Raw genomic sequence first — 17,799 nt, 5'->3', positions numbered from 1 at the left:
TATTTGTTTTGAAATGCCTCAAAAAGAATGGATGTTGCAAAAAGTTTGTGCTTTTATTTATTTGTTTATGTGTGTGGGTGTGTGGGTGTGTGTCTACACTTCTTCACTATTCAAACGTTTGGTGTTGGTAAGATTTGGTGCTCACCAAGTTGGCATTTGTTTTATCAAAAATACAGTAAAATCAGTAATATTCTGAAATAGTGTTGCAAATTAAAATAACTGTTTTCTATTTGAATATATTTTGAAATGTCATTTATTTCTGTGATGGCAAAGCTTATTTTTAAGCTTCAGCATCATTACATCAAAAAACACTTCTTATCATTATCAATGTTAAAAAAAACAGTTGTGCTGCTTAATATTTTTGTGATATTGTGATATCCCCCATCCTAACATTTTGTTTTGGGAGGGATGAATAGAAAGTAGAAAGAACAGCATTTATTTGTCTTTAAATTGATCAAAAATTGAAGAAAAAAAGTCTTGCTCGCCACAAATTTCTGAATGTTATTGTATGTGTGTATACACAATTAACAAAATTATTAGAGAATTTTTATATAGTCCAGAAAGCATTATTGATCTAAAAACATTATTTTATGCATTATGATTTTTATTTATAATTAACACTAAATGAACAATTTGACAACCCAAATGGTAATGTGGTCAAGTATTCTGTTGGTCTTTTACTTGTCTGCCTCCATGAAGTGACTTTTTTTATCTGAAAGTAAAATGGACTTAATAATGATAAAATACTGAGTGCACCTTTCAGTTAACAGGTTTGAGAGATTTGGTCTGATTTGATACGTGTCAGAACATATGCTGATTATTGCAATCAGAGTTTGCCTACAGTCAAAAAAAACATATTTCCTCCATAGTTGCTCTTTTTCTGAACAATCAAGCTAAAGTCTAAAATAGAATCATCACATTAACTGTCACCAGCTATTCAAAGTCTTGTGTGTACAGAACTTTTGTACATGTAGCTGCCAAAACCCCAATGTTATTTTAAAGGGGCGCTATTATGCCCTTTTACAAAGTCTTGATTTAGTTTTTGGGGTGTACTAGAATATCCTTTAATGCTTGATTGTTCAAAAAACACATTGTTTTTCACACATCTTACATTATTACAGCACCTCTCTCCCCAGTCTGGCCCGAACGTGTCGTTTCGTTCCGGTTTCATTGAAACCCCTCCTTCCAAAATACGAAATGTGCTGTGATTGGTTAGCTGGTCCAGTGTGTTGTGATTTGCACCCGAGCTCTACTCAGGCGTAAATATTAAGAATGGCGTCAATTTCAAACCGATTTGAGCCTGATTCCGACATTTTTTTTTTCCTTCTAATTTTCTTATGCATTTTAGATTATAAGTTATACACCATTTAATCTAAACTATGGTAATACAAACAGTTTATCGATCACAAAACCATGGTTAGTTTTCCTAAGGGGCAGTGAACAGTCTTACAAAACCGAGAGCTTACAAAAGCAACAGTAAACTATATCAACACTAATGTTGGCTAGCAGGTGAGCTTTGTCCTTTGTTCACATTTTTAGCAACAACGTAAAACTTATAATTGGAACTGTTAATGGAAAGACGCAATTAGAAATAATAAGACACGTTGTGATACACAAACAACAGATTGTCCTGAAAAAGTGGAAACCGCTCCATTTCAGGAGAATATTTTGTGCGTAGTTCTCCGTAAAATGTGCAGCACACAGATAAACGTTGGGATTATAATGTTCAGGAACAGTGTTTTAAAATACATTTTAACCACTCTTATTTCGTCAGCTTTAGGCCCCGTCCACACGGAGATGTGCTTAGCTGTATACGTTCAAATTTTGTACCATATCAGTGTTTCGTCCACATGGATCAGGCGTTTTGGGAGCATGAAATCATTGCGTTTTCGTGTGTATATTTTGTGAAACGGTGATGTCATCACACCACGTCTTGCGCGGCGGGAAAGACTAGAAGGGATACAACTACGGACACTGGGCATGTGCAAATCAATACTGCGTTGTCTAATTACCGTATTTGCATTATTGTAAGGGTAGGTTTATGGTCGGGGTAGGGGTAGGAGTTTCATTTTTTTATCCTGCTTCCATTACAAATCTGTGGGGACCAATCACAAACTGGCTTATCCACCTTGTGCGCTATTGGCGGGTTTAACTAGGCTGGGTAAACCCAGCCCCATCTGCCGGCGTTTTGATTTCGCTGAGAATTTGAAAATGGCCATTTGAAAAAAAGCCCAGATTTGTGGCTTGTGTTGTTAACGGAGAAATCACGTGACCAATGACAAACAAGGCCTCGGTTTGTGTAAAATATGTCATCGGTTCGGTCTGAGTGTCGCTTCGGGTTCAAAACTCACGCCACCTTGTGGTTGTCGTGGCGTTTCAGAGAAGTGTCGGGAGTAGTAAGTGTGAGAGTCAGAGAGTTTCGTCATTGCCGTTATTGTGGTTCATATGTGTTAGGGCTATATATTATTACATTATGCTATTATACTACAGTATAGCCTACTACATTATTACTATTAGGTTAGATCGTTTTCCTCTATTATTAGGTGTCCTTTGGCATCTGCTGGATAGCACGGTTGATCACAGTATACATAAATAATTGTAACAGTGTGTCTTTGTGACAGTTGTCTTTGTGCAAGTAAAGTCAGACAGAGAAAGATGCATATTTTATTTTATACCCAGGCAATGGACAAATGTCTGCTCAGGTCATTGGCTCAGGATTAATGGATTTGTCTGCTATTTCTTTGCACAGTAGCTAGGTGTCACTAGTGAGCAATGATGAATGAAGCTTCGGGTAATGAACCTTTTGATGAAACAGTGGGCTGCGATGTCTCAGTGGTTCAGGAAGCCTCATTTTGCCAGCTGTACGTCACCCGCAGTAGAAAATACAGAGCAGTGTCACGTGTGAACAGAGATGAAGCTGAGTGAGAATCCAAGTGCAGCATAAACGATTTAATAACAAACAACATCAAAAGTAACCACAAGAACAAGGGCATCCAAAACCAGGCGGAAGGGTAACAACAGGAACACGCACACAGGAGCACAACGACCGACAAACAACAACTGAAGCACAGAGGTATAAATACACAAAGGGAAACAAGACTAAGGCCCCGATCACACAGAACGCATTTTTGCAGCGAGAGGCGTCTTTTTTGAATAGATTTCTGATGGCAGAGACCTTTTTTTCCATGACGAAGACGAGACGATGACTAGACTGCACCAATGTCCAAAAACGCGAACTAAGACTAAATTAACATGCATTATTGTTGACGAAAAAGGACGAGACTACATAAAATAAAAACTAAGATAAAATCTCTCTTCATTTTCGTCTACGATCGTCTCTACTTTTTTATCATGAGATTAGAATATTCAGCTGTTCAAAATATTCCGAAAGAGTTTGCGCTGTTGCTCAAGTACAGGCCTCTCTCAGACTCCTGTTGCTGCCAGCCTGTAATCTGGCGGCGGCGCGCGCGGTCACGTGGTTCCCGGAATGCTCAATACTTCTAGCGCTGTGTCAATACATTTCAATGGCTTAAGCCGCGTAAGTTACACAACAGCTTCACTATACAGGAGTTTGCGGTAATTGTTGGAAAACAGTACAGCATAGTGTGCATTGATTATTACGTCAACCACATTTACAGTATCATTTTATTATGGAGAGTGGTAGAGATGCAACATTGTTAACATTAATGTTAATGTTTTTCTTGTATTTAGCCCTCAGTTATTCGTTACTAATTAGCCACACTTATTCTCATTGGTGGTCAAATGTGACCACCTGAACTATTTTTTAAATAAATAGCCTATATTTTAGTTCAATAATATTTATTGAATAATTTGAGGAGATCTTTTGGTACTAAATACTATTTGTGCAATAATTATGGTCCATTAATGACCACTTAAAACATTTTTTTTCTAATATTTTAATTATTTATATTACAATTAGTGTATTAATTAAGGTTAAAATCGAGAATTCCAATAGCTATGGTGTTGTGGCACATTATGCAGGTTATATATACTGTATTTTATATAACTTATTTTGCCACACAATATATGGAGTTTTCCTTTGACTAAAATGACGAGACTTTTAGTCGACTAAAACTTGACTAAGATACCTTGAGTTGTCTTTTGACCAAAACTAGACTAAAATGATAAGACTTTTAGTTGACTAAAACTTGACTAACAAAAACAGATATGACTAAATATGACTAAAACTAACAAGGACATTTGGTACAAGACTAAGACTAAATTAAAAATAGGTGACAAAATTAACACTAGCGGTGCGCCTCGTGTTTTCGAACCTGAAAAACGCATTCTGTGTGATCGGGGCCTTACAAGATAACAAGGGGGAGTGGCTAATAGGCAACACCTGGGGAAAACTAATCAACATGAAAAACTACAAAGGACTACAAAACCTGACAAGACAGGCAATAACAAAAGAGTCCTCACAAGACAGGGAAACACAGGCTGGAATCATGACAAGCAGACTCCCCAGACTAATGTTCAATCTTAAAAGATTGAGCTTGGTCTGGTGATAGCCAGATTTTGCGTATTCCGTGAGCGGAAATGAGTAACATTAAATGAGTAAAGCCTTGTTTATACTCGATTCGTCCACTCGAGCGCGAGGGTGCGCACGGGAAAAATGACGTCAACGTGGGCGGAAGTGCGCATTGAGTGCATGAGACCCCATTTCGCATGGCGGTGTGCAGCGCATTTTTTGTAACTTTTCGCGCCGTCTCATCACACCGGCACCCAGTTTGCACGGACAAATTAGTTGCTTATATTTACAAAATTAGCCTAAAAAGCATAAATAAGCCCGTTTAATAAAGAAAAGTTCACGAAACTAAATGAAAGTGTTTAGTGAAATTAGGAAACATTTAAGAGATCCTTAATTTAGTTGTTAAAGTTACATGTGTAGGCTACATACATTTTGTTCTCATGTCAAAAGTAATATCAAGGTTTATTTTGATCTGTTGATTCTTTTGTAGTATGGTTTTTGGTGAAGTGTAGGCTAGGCCTACTAAAATAAATATCGCCACCTGTGTACATTCTTCTACTTCTTCTACTTCTGTTTGCTGATGGTTTATAGAACTATTACTCCGAGTCGCCCTCTGTCCTTTCAAAGAATAGCACAACAGGCGAGTGTGTCAAGTATAAACGCCTCGTCAGTTTGGGGAGGAGCGCACGCAGTCAGCGGAGGCTCGCGCTGCGGAGCCAGGCGAAAGTATAAACAAGGCTTAACATTGTGACTTGTAGTGCATACAAGTCGTTTGTTGTAGTTCTTGGAAAGTGGATTACGTTAAATAAAATATCTCCCTATGGAGTACACTTTGGGCTTTGCAACCTTGCAGATCTTTTTTATGCTCAAACAGCAACATTACACACCAACTAAAGTTGACAAAGTGAAAAAGGACCCCTTTAAAATGAGGCTCCAACTTTTCTCTGCTGTAGTGGATGTCCTGTTTGTCCTCTGGCCCTATTTGGACTTTAGAGAGTTTTTATAATGTAAAAGCTGGTTTAGTGAGACCAATCCTTTAGATCAGCCATTAAATGACAGTGTAAAACAGACTTTTACATTTTAGGGTGAACTCTCTTCTTTTTCTGTCATATCCCTCACTTTGTTCCAAACGTGAATGACGTTTGTGCTTCTGTAGAAAACAAAACAAGATATTTTGAAGAATGTCTGAGCTGCTCTTTATCCATGCGACTTGCTGTATTCCAAATATTTTCAAGCATTACGATGAAGAACAGACTGAAATAGAAGCATTTACTCACTGAAGATCTCAAACCATATGGTGCCTTTTTGAGCTCCTGGTCAAAATATATGCTTTCATTTCATTGAAAAGAAAACGGGTTTGGAATGGCACAAGGGTGAGTATTTGACAGAGTTGTCATTTTGGAGTGCACTATTTCTTTAAATTCAATTTTAACATTGCCTACAATAAGCATTTCTTTATTGCCTGGTATGTTTTACTTTCATGGCACATGCTAAATTGCAGTTACACTTTTTGTAATGTTACTACCGTTACTCCCTTACAATATACTGTTCAATGTGTCTGCATAACAGTCATAAGAGAGATGCCAAAGTGTAAAAACCTTGTGTAAACATAGCCATTAGCTTACAGCTGACATGCAAACACACAAAAGGTTCATAACCCCTCCTGAACAAAAAACACTCTATAATATCACCAAACCATTGTGTTTCCCATCAGCCAACCGGACTGTATCATGTTATGTAATGACCCTGTTTATTTTAGCAGTCACTCTTCATTCAAAAGCATTTCAACCCCAGTAAAGGTCACTTCATCGCATTGGGTGAAGGTAACCCTGTAGCCATCTGTGAGTCATTGAAAAAATGTCCTCGTGTCTGGACAAACGACTGGCGAGAAGTGCATTCGTTGTAAAGAATGCTCATCTGCTTTGTGCAGGTTGTAGGGTGTTTCTCTAGGGAAATGCCCGGCCCCCACAGATCATGTAACCCAAGATGAATAAATGTGCCTGTGCACTTGCTGTCTTATAAGAACCCAGAGGATTTCTGGGAAGTCATATTACGTTAGGTGTCATGCTGGGCTTTCTGGTGCTGTCAGAATCTGGAAACTTCCATAACTTTCTAGATATATACATGCTGCAAAGAGTAGCGTGTCAATGCCTAGCGGAGCTCTACTGACAAGTCCTGGCTGGGTCAGGTGGAAATTTCTGACGGAGTACACACTTAGCTTTTTATGTTCCAACATTTTGGCCCAAGGTCAAAATAATTATAGCATTCTGTTGATCAATGGGTGTCTGTTTGAGCTTGCAAATGCACTGGGGTATGGAAAATTACACGGCTTAAAACTCAACAACAGTGCCAGCTTCAAGCAAAACGATATCAGTTGAGCTTGTGATGTTGAAAGCCCCATGTTGCATGGTCAAACAATGTCATTTGTCAAAGTTCCTTGACGTTGCGGTGACTGCAGACAATAACTTTGAGTCAACAAAGTTATTTTGGGTTATTTGTACTTGTTTAACCTTGTTCAGATGTTTACAGATGGACTTTATCCCCTAAATGTTCCCCGAACCATGTAAAGCGGCAAAGTGTGGGAATGAGCTGCCGTGTTGTGTGAGCAGAGATGCTTGGCATCAGCTGGCACTTCAAAGCTGCCTGTGCCCATCCAGACAAAGCATTGGCTGGAATAAAAAGGCTCTGCTTATTTAAATTTGCTTAGCTGATCACAGCATGACTTTTTATTATGATGAGGACGGTACGGTCACAATATTGTGGGTTTGCACCACTTGAAGATTTGTCTGTCGTTCTTATGTTCTGTCTGTCTGTCGTTCTAATGTTCTGTCTGTCGTTCTAATTTTGTCTGTCTGCCTTTTGTTCTAATGTTCTGTCTGTCTGTCGTTCTAATGTTCTGTCTGTCGTTCTAATTTTGTCTGTCTATCTTTTGTTCTAATGTTCTGTCTGTCTGTCGTTCTAATGTTCTGTCTGTCGTTCTAATTTTGTCTGTCTATCTTTCATTCTAATGTTCTGTCTGTCTGTCGTTCTAATGTTCTGTCTGTCGTTCTAATTTTGTCTGTCTACCTTTTGTTCTAATGTTCTGTCTGTCTGTCATTCTAATGTTCTGTCTGTTTTTCATTCTAATGTTCTGTCTGTCTGTCGTTCTAATTTTGTCTGTCTATCTTTTGTTCTAATGTTCTGTCTGTCTGTCGTTCTAATGTTCTGTCTGTCGTTCTAATTTTGTCTGTCTGTCTTTCATTCTAATGTTCTGTCTGTCTGTCGTTCTAATGTTCTGTCTGTCGTTCTAATTTTGTCTGTCTACCTTTTGTTCTAATGTTCTGTCTGTCTGTCATTCTAATGTTCTGTCTGTTTTTCATTCTAATGTTCTGTCTGTCTGTCGTTCTAATTTTGTCTGTCTATCTTTTGTTCTAATGTTCTGTCTGTCTGTCGTTCTAATGTTCTGTCTGTCGTTCTAATTTTGTCTGTCTGTCTTTCATTCTAATGTTCTGTCTGTCTGTCGTTCTAATGTTCTGTCTGTCGTTCTAATTTTGTCTGTCTGTCTTTCATTCTAATGTTCTGTCTGTCTGTCGTTCTAATGTTCTGTCTGTCGTTCTAATTTTGTCTGTCTACCTTTTGTTCTAATGTTCTGTCTGTCTGTCATTCTAATGTTCTGTCTGTTTTTCGTTCTAATGTTCTGTCTGTCTGTCGTTCTAATGTTCTGTCTGTCTGTCGTTCTAATTTTGTCTGTCTATCTTTTGTTCTAATGTTCTGTCTGTCTGTCGTTCTAATGTTCTGTCTGTTATTCTAATTTTGTCTGTCTGTCTTTCATTCTAATGTTCTGTCTGTCTGTCGTTCTAATGTTCTGTCTGTCGTTCTAATTTTGTCTGTCTACCTTTTGTTCTAATGTTCTGTCTGTCTGTCATTCTAATGTTCTGTCTGTTTTTCGTTCTAATGTTCTGTCTGTCTGTTGTTCTAATGTTGTCCGTCTGTCTGTCGTTCTAATGCTGTCTGTCTGTCTTTCGTTCTAATGTTCTGTCTGTCTGTCTGTCTGTCTGTCTGTCTGTCTTTCGTTTTAATGTTCTGTCTGTCTTTCGTTCTAATGTTCTGTCTGTCTGTTGTTCTAATGTTGTCCGTCTGTCTGTCGTTCGAATGCTGTCTGTCTGTCTTTCGTTCTAATGTTCTGTCTGTCTGTCTGTCTTTCGTTTTAATGTTCTGTCTGTCTTTCGTTCTAATGTTCTTCCTGTCTTTTTGTTCTAATGTTCTGTCTGTCTGTCTTTTGTTCTAATGTTGTCCGTCTCTCTGTCGTTCTAATGTTCTGTCCGTCTGTCGTTCTAATGTTCTGCCTGTCTGTCGTTCTAATGTTGTCCGTCTGTCTTTCGTTCTAATTATCTGTCTGTCTTTCATTCTAATTTTATGTCTGTCGTTCTAATGTTCTGTCTGTTATTCTAATATTCTGTCTGTCTGTCTTTCGTTCTAATGTTGTCTGTCTGTCTTTCGTTCTAATGTTCTGTCTATCTGTCTTTCGTTCTAATGTTCTGTCTGTCTTTCGTTCTAATGTTCTTTCTGTCTGTCGTTCTAATGTCCTGTCTGTCGTTCTAATGATGTCCATCTGTCTTTCGTTCTAATGTTCTGTCTGTCTTTCGTTCTAATGTTCTGTCTGTCTGTCGTTCTAATGTCCTGTCTGTCGTTCTAATGATGTCCATCTGTCTTTCGTTCTAATATTTTGTCTGTCATTCATTCTAATGTTCTATCTGTCTTTCGTTGTAATATTCTGTCTGTATGTCTGACATTCTAATGTTCTGTCTGTCTTTCGTTGTAATATTCTGTCTGTATGTCTGACGTTCTAATGTTCTGTCTGCCTTTCGTTCTAATGTTCTGTCTGTCTGACATTCTAATGTTCTGTCTGTCTGTCATTCTAATGTTCTGTCTGTCTTTTGTTCTAATATTCTGTCTGTATGTCTGACGTTCTAATGTTCTGTCTGTATGCCTGTCGTACAAATGTTCTATAAGTTCTAATGTAATAATATTCTGTCTTTCATGCTAATGTTCTTTCTGTCTGTCTTTTGTTCTAACGTTCTGTCTGTCTTTCTAATATTCTGTCTTTCATTCTAATGTTCTGTCTGTCTTTCGTTCTAATATTCTGTCAGTATGTCTGACGTTCTAATGTTCTGTCTGTATGCCTGTCGTACAAATGTTCTGTAAGTTCTAATGTTATAACATTCTGTCTGTCATGCTAATGTTCTGACTATCTATTTAATCACTATATCTACACTATAACTACAGTCGTTATATTGGTATTGTTCAGCAGTCCCTTAACTTTGGCAGGGTCATCCAAATTCAAATCTTCACCCATGGTGCATCTGTTGTCTTTAAAGTTGCATTGATTCACAGCCAGTTAGAAAGCGTGACAGAGCCCTGACACACCCCTCAGCGAGCGCCGCTGTCTCCCATGTGTGCGAAGTGCTAATGGGATGTGGCTTTGCTGCCTGCTGGCTTGGGATCTGATATGGTGGCTGAAAACAGCGGCACCGGAGAGACTGCAGGCTTCGCTGAAGGTCAGTCTGTGGGCCTTCACCAAATACAGGTCAAGAGGTCAGGGCAGGAATTCACATACCCTGCTGCTACAACTGGATGATAAACGATCATCTGCACATAAATACACCGAACCAACAGCAGAGTCATCTGCTTTATATGATAAACTAGTATGTTTGCATTTGTTGATGGTAATTTTATTAAATCAAGAGAAAAAGAAGCCAAGGATTGCTTGAAGGGTGTGCTGTAAGAGTCAAGCAATCCCATCTGTTTTCAAAGACTCGATAAAGTTTCATCAACAAACAAGACACGACTTAAAAATGAAATGGATAACGCCTCAGTGTCTCGAGGCTAGAAGTTCAATTTCTGTGGATATTTACTCAAGTGCATTTTTTTTTTCTCTCTCTCTTTTTTCTTTTCTGTAACCGGCTAACAGTTATTGCCCCTCAAACAAATTGCCACCCACCAGAACAAATCCATTTATAGATGTTAAAGTAAAGTCAAAAGTCGAACTAAAAACTTATCCTAGATAAAGCACTGGCATCATGAAGCGAACCTAACTCCTTTACGTGTTTGACGAACAAAAATCGTTCCTACCTTCAGGTGTCTTTGTTCTTTCTGGATTACCTGACCGATAATCCCATTCCCAGCAGGTGATTATGTCTATCGTGGCAGTTTAAAGTTTTCTGCAGATGTTCTATTGGTTAAACCTGTTTGTGAGGAGCACCATTAGTGAGAGAGACGTGCTAACTCTGAGTGTAAGCCTGTGTGCTCAAAATGTTTCAGATAGCTGCCGGTGCAGCAAGAGTGACAGGCACAATAGATTCACTAGCTCTCTCATGCTTAAAATTAGTCAACTAATGTCTGTATGTGTGCATACACACACTGATGGCCAAGAAACACGTAGTTGTCTTGAAAGTGAACTTTTCTGTAAGTAGATAAAAATATCCTTTGCATGGTGATACCATGGTATTAGATGGTATTAGACCATGGTACTGAATGATTGCCATATTCAAAAACTATAGTGTTGACATGGTACTTCCATTTTAAATAATTGTGGTCATTAAAGGGTTAGTTCACCCAAAAATGAAAATTCTGTCATTAATTACTTACCCTCATGTTGTTGGACAAATGAAGATATTTTAGTTGAAATCCGATGGCTCCATTGGCACAATGTTCTTTACACTCTCAAGACCCATAAAAGGTACTAAAGACGTCGTTACAGAGTCCATCTCACTACAGTGGTTCTACAATAACTTTATAGTGATGAACGATTTCAAAACACCACATCATGAAGTTTCGAAGCGTTATGAATCAGCGAGTCGAATCATGATTCGGATCGCGTGTCAAACCGCCAAACTGCTGAAATCATGTGACTTTGGCGATTCAAACCGCTGAATCGACTCACTGATTCATAACGCTTCGAAGCTTAATGATGTGGTGTTTTGAAATCGTTCATTACTCTATAAGTAGTTATTTAGGGTTTTTTTGCGCACAAAAACTATTATCGTCGCTTTATAAAGTTATTGTAGAACCACTGTAGTGAGATAGACTTTGTAACGACGTCTTAAGTACCTTTTATGGGTCTTGAAAGTGTAAAGAACATTGTGCCAATGGAGGCCTTTCTGAGCCATCGGATTTCAACTAAAATATCTTCATTTGTGTTCTGAAGATGAACGGAGGTCTTACGGGTGTCCAACGACATGAGGGTAAATAATTAATGACAGAGTTTTCATTTTTGGGTGAACTAACCCTTTACGATTTTTTTTTTCTGAAAGAAATTAAGGTAAGACTTTATTTTACAGTGTCCTCGTTGCACAGTGCATGTAGTTACTGCAGTAATAACTATAAATTATGCATAATTACATTCAACTAAACCAGAGCCTAATCTTAACCTTAACCCTATAGTAAGTTAATGTAGTTAATTATTATTACTCGGTACTTAAATGTACAATTACACTGTAATAAGGACACCAGCACAACGTTTTCAACATTGATAATAATAGAAATGTTTATTGAGCAGCAAATCAACATAAAATGGATAAAAATAGAAAAGCAATTTGAAATCATAAAATGCTTGACAATACCTGTACTTGATTATGCTGAATTTATGTTAAATTAAGTTTTCCTCTAGGTCAGATTTTCTTACTAAATTGTCTCAAGTCTGTAGTTTAACTTTTTTTCTCCCTTCATCCTGTTTATTGCCACTGAGTATTAAAGTCGGCATGAAAGAGAAGTTTGGAAAGACATTTCTTCCCTATTGTGACGTATATCTGAGTGACAAGAAAAAAAATGTAGAACGGGACTTGATTTTGTCCATCTGAAATTTATGGGATTGTTGTGGTTTGCTATGCTGTGATCTTGTGTGATTGACCGGTTGTTTCATGATAAATTTTACATCACCTTTTGCATTAAAAAAATAAAACTAGAGGTTATGGAGATGAGAGATTTAAAATACATACATTTTCATGTATATATGTACATCATCGTGTGTATATATATTAGTATTTATTTTCTTTTTAATAAATACTTATTGCTTATGGAGTTATTGCTTATGGAGTTTTTTTCTTTTATAGTAGTTTAGGTCAAGATTATGTTTTTCAACCATACACTGAAGAAAGTGTCAGGATTGCTGAACTAGGCTGCCATCTAGTGTTAGAGACGTCAAGTTGCACATACGGTCACAAACAACTCTCATGAACCCTTGGAAGTGGTGTGATGGTCTATAGTAGTTAAAACAGCCTGAAACTTTTTTTCTATTTTATGTGTTTGACTCATTCTTACAACACATCTCAATGTAGCTAAATTAACTTAAATATAAATCAGTCCTTCCAGAAAATGCGGCTTGTTTTTGTGATTGTTGTTGATTGATTATGCGGCAATTTTTCTTAAAAAATGCGATGGAAAATGCGGGATATTTATGCAATTTTATGCGGGAACTTGCAAAAACTGCGGTTTGGTGAAAAAGAGAAAAAAAAGCACTATATCACAGAAAGTGCTGGGAATATTTAAGTTCTCATCTTGTTTTATTGAAGACCTTAATAAACACATGGCTCAAATTTACAAAACATTGAGTCAAACAAGTTCTGTAGCTTTACAAAAGGAATATGCTACAACAAAAAATAACTTCCTGTTTTACAGAGGTAGCTATACAAAACAGACATTTGAGTGCTTCCAATGCACAAAGTGAAATCTCTTAAAGGGTTAGTTCACCCAAAAATGAAAATTCTGTCATTAATGACTTCCCCTCATGTCGTTGGACACCCGTAAGACCTCCGTTCATCTTCGAACACAAATGAAGATATTTTAGTTGAAATCCGATGGCTCAGAAAGGCCTCCATTGGCACAATGCACTGTACACTCTCAAGACCCATAAAAGGTACTAAAGACGTTGTTACAAAGTCCATCTCACTACAGTGGTTCTACAATAACTTTATAAAGTGACGAGAATAGTTTTTGTGCACAAAAAAACCTAAATAACGACTTGTATAGTGATGACCGATTTTAAAACACAGCATCATGTAGCTTCGAAGCGTTATGAATCAGCGAGTCGAATCATGACTCGGATTGCGTGTCAAACCGCTGAAATCACGTGACTTTGGCGATCCTAACCACTGAATCGACTCACTGATTCATTACGCTTCGAAGCTTCATTACGCTGTTTTTTGAAATCGGTCAACACACCGGGAAACTGCTTTGCGCTGTCTTTTGCTGTTATTTTTGTTGGCAAATGGGAATTTGCATGCTTCATCATGGTTTCACCCATATCTATGGTTTCACCACGGGGTTTGCAGCTTTTCGATGACGTTCACGTCGGGTAATCACGTCACTTCAAAACGTTCCCATGGCAATAGGGGGAAATGGAGGCTCTTGTGTGAAGTAAACAAAACATTTTCAACTTTCTGCTAATATATATCACTTTTTTGCAACAAAAATGCGGGGATTATGAAATCAAACTAGCCCCGCATATTTTGCATGCGGAAATAGGCAGTTTACGTGGCGAAAGTGCGCCGTATTTGAAAAAATGCGGCCCCCGCATAAATATGCGGACTTTGGCTGATTATGCATTAAATCATGCGATCACATAATCTCGTTTTTCTGGAGGCACTGATAAATGATGTTTGGGAGGAGCACATCCAGATAATTGACCTACACTATATTGCCAAAAGTATTGGGACAGCCCTCCAAATCATTGAATTCAGGTGTTCCAATCACTTCCATGGCAACAGGTGTATAAAATCAAGCACCTAGGCATGCAGACACTCCTACAAACATTTGTGAAAGAATGGGTTGCTCTCAGGAGCTCAGTAAGTTCAAGCGTGGTACCGTGATAGGTTGCCACCTGTGCATAAGTCTATTTCGTGAAATTTCCTCACTATTAAATATTCTACGGTCAACTGTTAGTGGTATTATAACCAAGTGGAAGCAATTGGGAACAACAGCAACTCAGCCACGAAGTGGTAGGCCACGTAAAATCAGAGCGGGGTCAGCGCATGCTGAGGCGCACAATGCACAGAAGTCACCAACTTTCAGCAGAGTCAATAGCACCACCTCCAATCTTCATGTGGCTTTTAGAGAGCTAGAGAGCTTAATGGAATGGATTTCCATGGCCGAGCAGCTGCATCCAAGCCTTACATCACCAAGTGCAATACAAAGCGTTTGGTGGTTATTTTTGTTGGCGAGTCTGGGTTTGGTGGTTGCCAGGAGAACGGTACTTGTCTGACTGTATTGTGCCAGTTGTAAAGTTTGGTAGAGTGGGGATTATGGTGTGGGGTTGTTTTTCAGGGGTTGGTCTTGGCCCCTTAGTTCCAGTGAAAGAAACTTCAGCATACCAAGACATTTTGGACAATTTCATGCTCCCAACTTTGTGGGAACATTTTGCGGATGGCCTCTTCCTGTTCCAACATGACTGCGCACCAGTGCACAAAGCAAGGTCCGTAAAGACATGGATGAGCGGGTTTGGTGTGGAGGAACTTGACTGGCCTGCACAGAGTCCTGACCTCAACCCGATAGAACACCTTTGGGATGAATTAGAGCGGAGACTGCGAGCAAGACCTTCTCGTCCAACATCAGTGCCTGAACGCACAAATGCGCTTCTATCAGAGTGGTCAGAAATTCCTATAAACACACTCCTAAACCTTGTGGAAAGCCTTTCCAGAAGAGTCGAAGCTGTTATAGCTGCAAAGAGTGGGCCAACTCCACATTAAACCCTACGGATTAAGTATGGGATGTCATTAAAGTTCATGTGCATGTAAAGGCAGATGTCCCAAAACATTTGCCAATATAGTGTATTAGAGAGGAGGTGTGTGTGTGTGTGTATATATATATATATATATATATATATATAAATATATATATATATACCCTCGCTCTGCCGCAGCTCAGCTCAAGAGAACCAGCAGCGCGGAGCAAACATGAACGGATCTTCTCTAAAGGATGAGTAGAGAGGAGCATTTTGCTAATTATATGCACCACATTAAATAGGATATTCATTGTCAATGTTCTTCAATATTTAATAAATCTGGCAAGTTTTTATGACAGCCACCCTTTAAATGTTTATATTTAAAAAAAACTAATTGGAGTAGAATTATGATTATGTAATTGTAAAATTAATATTATAACATTATTATATATAAAAAAACATAATTTAGTGTCATTTAAGTGTTTGTATACAAATCAGTTAATTTTTACCTTCAATATTAGTAGGCTAATGTAGTATCAAATGACTTCCATAGTTTACAACATTAGTTCAGAAATTAATTTTCCTTGAGAAAATTTTCCATGTATTATACTTGATACATATCCAAAATAATCGATATTGAATTGAATCGAAAAGAATCGAAAATCGAATCGAAAGCTTGTGAATCGAAATTGAATTGTGAAATTTGTGTAAATACCCAGCCCTAATATATATATACAGTATAACCAAGCAATCTCTATCTCACGACAGTTTTCCAGCATCCTTCAACTACCCCAATTCCTCACTCCTTAATATTTCCTATCCCAACCAGGGATGAGGGGAGTACTCTGGGTTTGGGCCAAACCCCGGGCTTGAAACCCTCCCCTAGGACAGCACGCCAAATACTTTTTCCTATATCAGATTATATGTAAGTGTTAGCTCGTGAAATTATCCATCAACTTGCAATATTCTCTGGATGGACTTGACAATTCAGAGCATCACCAGATAAAAAAAAGAATCACAAATCAAATATTTGAACAGCTGTGAAAAAAGTTTCTTTTAGAGACGGTGAGTGAAAGAGGAAAAAACTGAATGGAAAAAATCACCTTACCCATGTTCTCTCATAGGTCTTTTCATGTATCGTTCTTGCAGTGCGATGTTGCTCTCTGACGGAGCACTTTGTGTTAGTCCCGGGAGGAAAGAATTGAAGGAAGTGTGTAACACTTCCGTCAGTTCTGATAGAGTGAGAGCGGCAGCTCTGGGAGCCACAGACTTCACTTCTGAACAATAGTCTACAAAAACTAAAATACACGTCTGCACTGGGACTTCATCAAATCCTTAGATTTGGCCTTGATGTCTGGAGAGGTGTGTGTTTGTGTTTTTACCCCCCATTTCCAAGGACAGTCACATGTTTGCAGGAATGATTGAAAATAGGAATGAGATGAATTATAAACTAGTGTTTGTGTGAAGTCTATGTGAACTGTGGTTTATTCCATGAAATCCAATCCAAGTAAAGTTCAGATAAAAAGAAATAGGTTAGTTTTGGTCAATAGTTCTGGGCATTCACTGATATTATCCATAAGTGGTATTATTATCTCTAGGGTGTTGCTAGGGTCTTTTTAAATGATTGCTAGACCATTACTAAGATATGTTCTCTTTGGTGTTCTGAGTGGTCGCTGATATGATGATTGGGTGGTTATTGGGACAGTAGGCTAGTTGTTAGGTAGTTGCTAGGGTGTTCTGGGTTATAGTAAGGGTATTGTTAAGATATTATGGTTTCCAGGGTGTTGCTACTAATATTAATAAATGCCCACCCAAAAATGAACATAGTCATCTTCTTCACTTATGTTGTTTTAAATCCATATGACTTTCCTGGTCATATTCTTTTATATCTTCTTTTGTGTTCCACAGAAAGACAGATATTCCTACAGATGTGAAACAGCATGAGGGTGAGTAAATGATGACATAACTTGCATTTTTGGGTGAACTATCCCTTTAAGAGACACTCTTTTTATGTTCATTTGTTTGGTAAATGATATATCATGGATCAAAAAATAATAAAATATACATTTGAATACTTACTAATATTGCTTGCCTTATGTAATTATGTAAAAATCTTACTATTTAAGATTTTATCTAACACAACTATTAATAAGCCATTAAAGGCTGATTTTTCCTGAAGTATAGATTCTGTGGCTCTGTTCGGTCACTGAATGTACTGTAAGAATACAGGATGTAAATACACATTCAGCCACTAGGTGTCTCTGTTAACACAGAAACCTATTGAAGTTCATGTTTACATTTTCTTTCTTCCTCTGTCTGTCTTTATTTATCTCCATGTTCCCTTGGCATTGGCCTTCCAGTTTTTTTAAAAGCTACCAATTAAAGATTGATACAGCTAGTTCTAACATTGAATGGGAGCAAAGCTTTTGAAAAATGGTCCTTTTGAAAGCACTTTAGTTATAAGCTATAGTCATCAAAGATAATAACAAAAAGCAGCATTCACGTAGAATCTCTTTGCATACCAACATCACACTAATTTAATCATGTCTTTAAACCATCTGTAACCTGCCCTATTTTTCTAGCTCTGTGATTTGAAGAACAAAATACCCTA

General features: G+C 37.9%; 1 protein-coding gene across 3 annotated transcripts in view; it reads right to left on the bottom strand.

The window, feature by feature from the left end:
* The window catches only part of s100p (S100 calcium binding protein P), a 45,230-nt gene extending 28,876 nt beyond the window's left edge, over nt 1-16,354 (bottom strand). For 2 of the 3 annotated variants that reach the window (XM_079845132.1, XM_079845133.1), the window contains exon 1: nt 16,297-16,354. In XM_079845132.1, the coding sequence (XP_079701258.1) occupies nt 16,297-16,322 (26 nt within the window). In that variant the 5' untranslated portion in view covers nt 16,323-16,354. Of the gene's footprint in view, nt 1-10,603; nt 10,761-16,296 lie in introns of those variants that run through there. The other variant, XM_079845135.1, reaches the window with a different exon arrangement.
* Nucleotides 16,355-17,799: the final 1,445 nt, after the last annotated feature.

The sequence above is a fragment of the Gobio gobio genome, assembly GCF_949357685.1.
Source record: "Gobio gobio genome assembly, chromosome: 19".
NCBI classification, from domain to species: domain Eukaryota; kingdom Metazoa; phylum Chordata; class Actinopteri; order Cypriniformes; family Gobionidae; genus Gobio; species Gobio gobio.
Note: the sequence above shows the minus strand (reverse complement) of the source record. Positions and strands in the feature narration are given on the sequence as shown.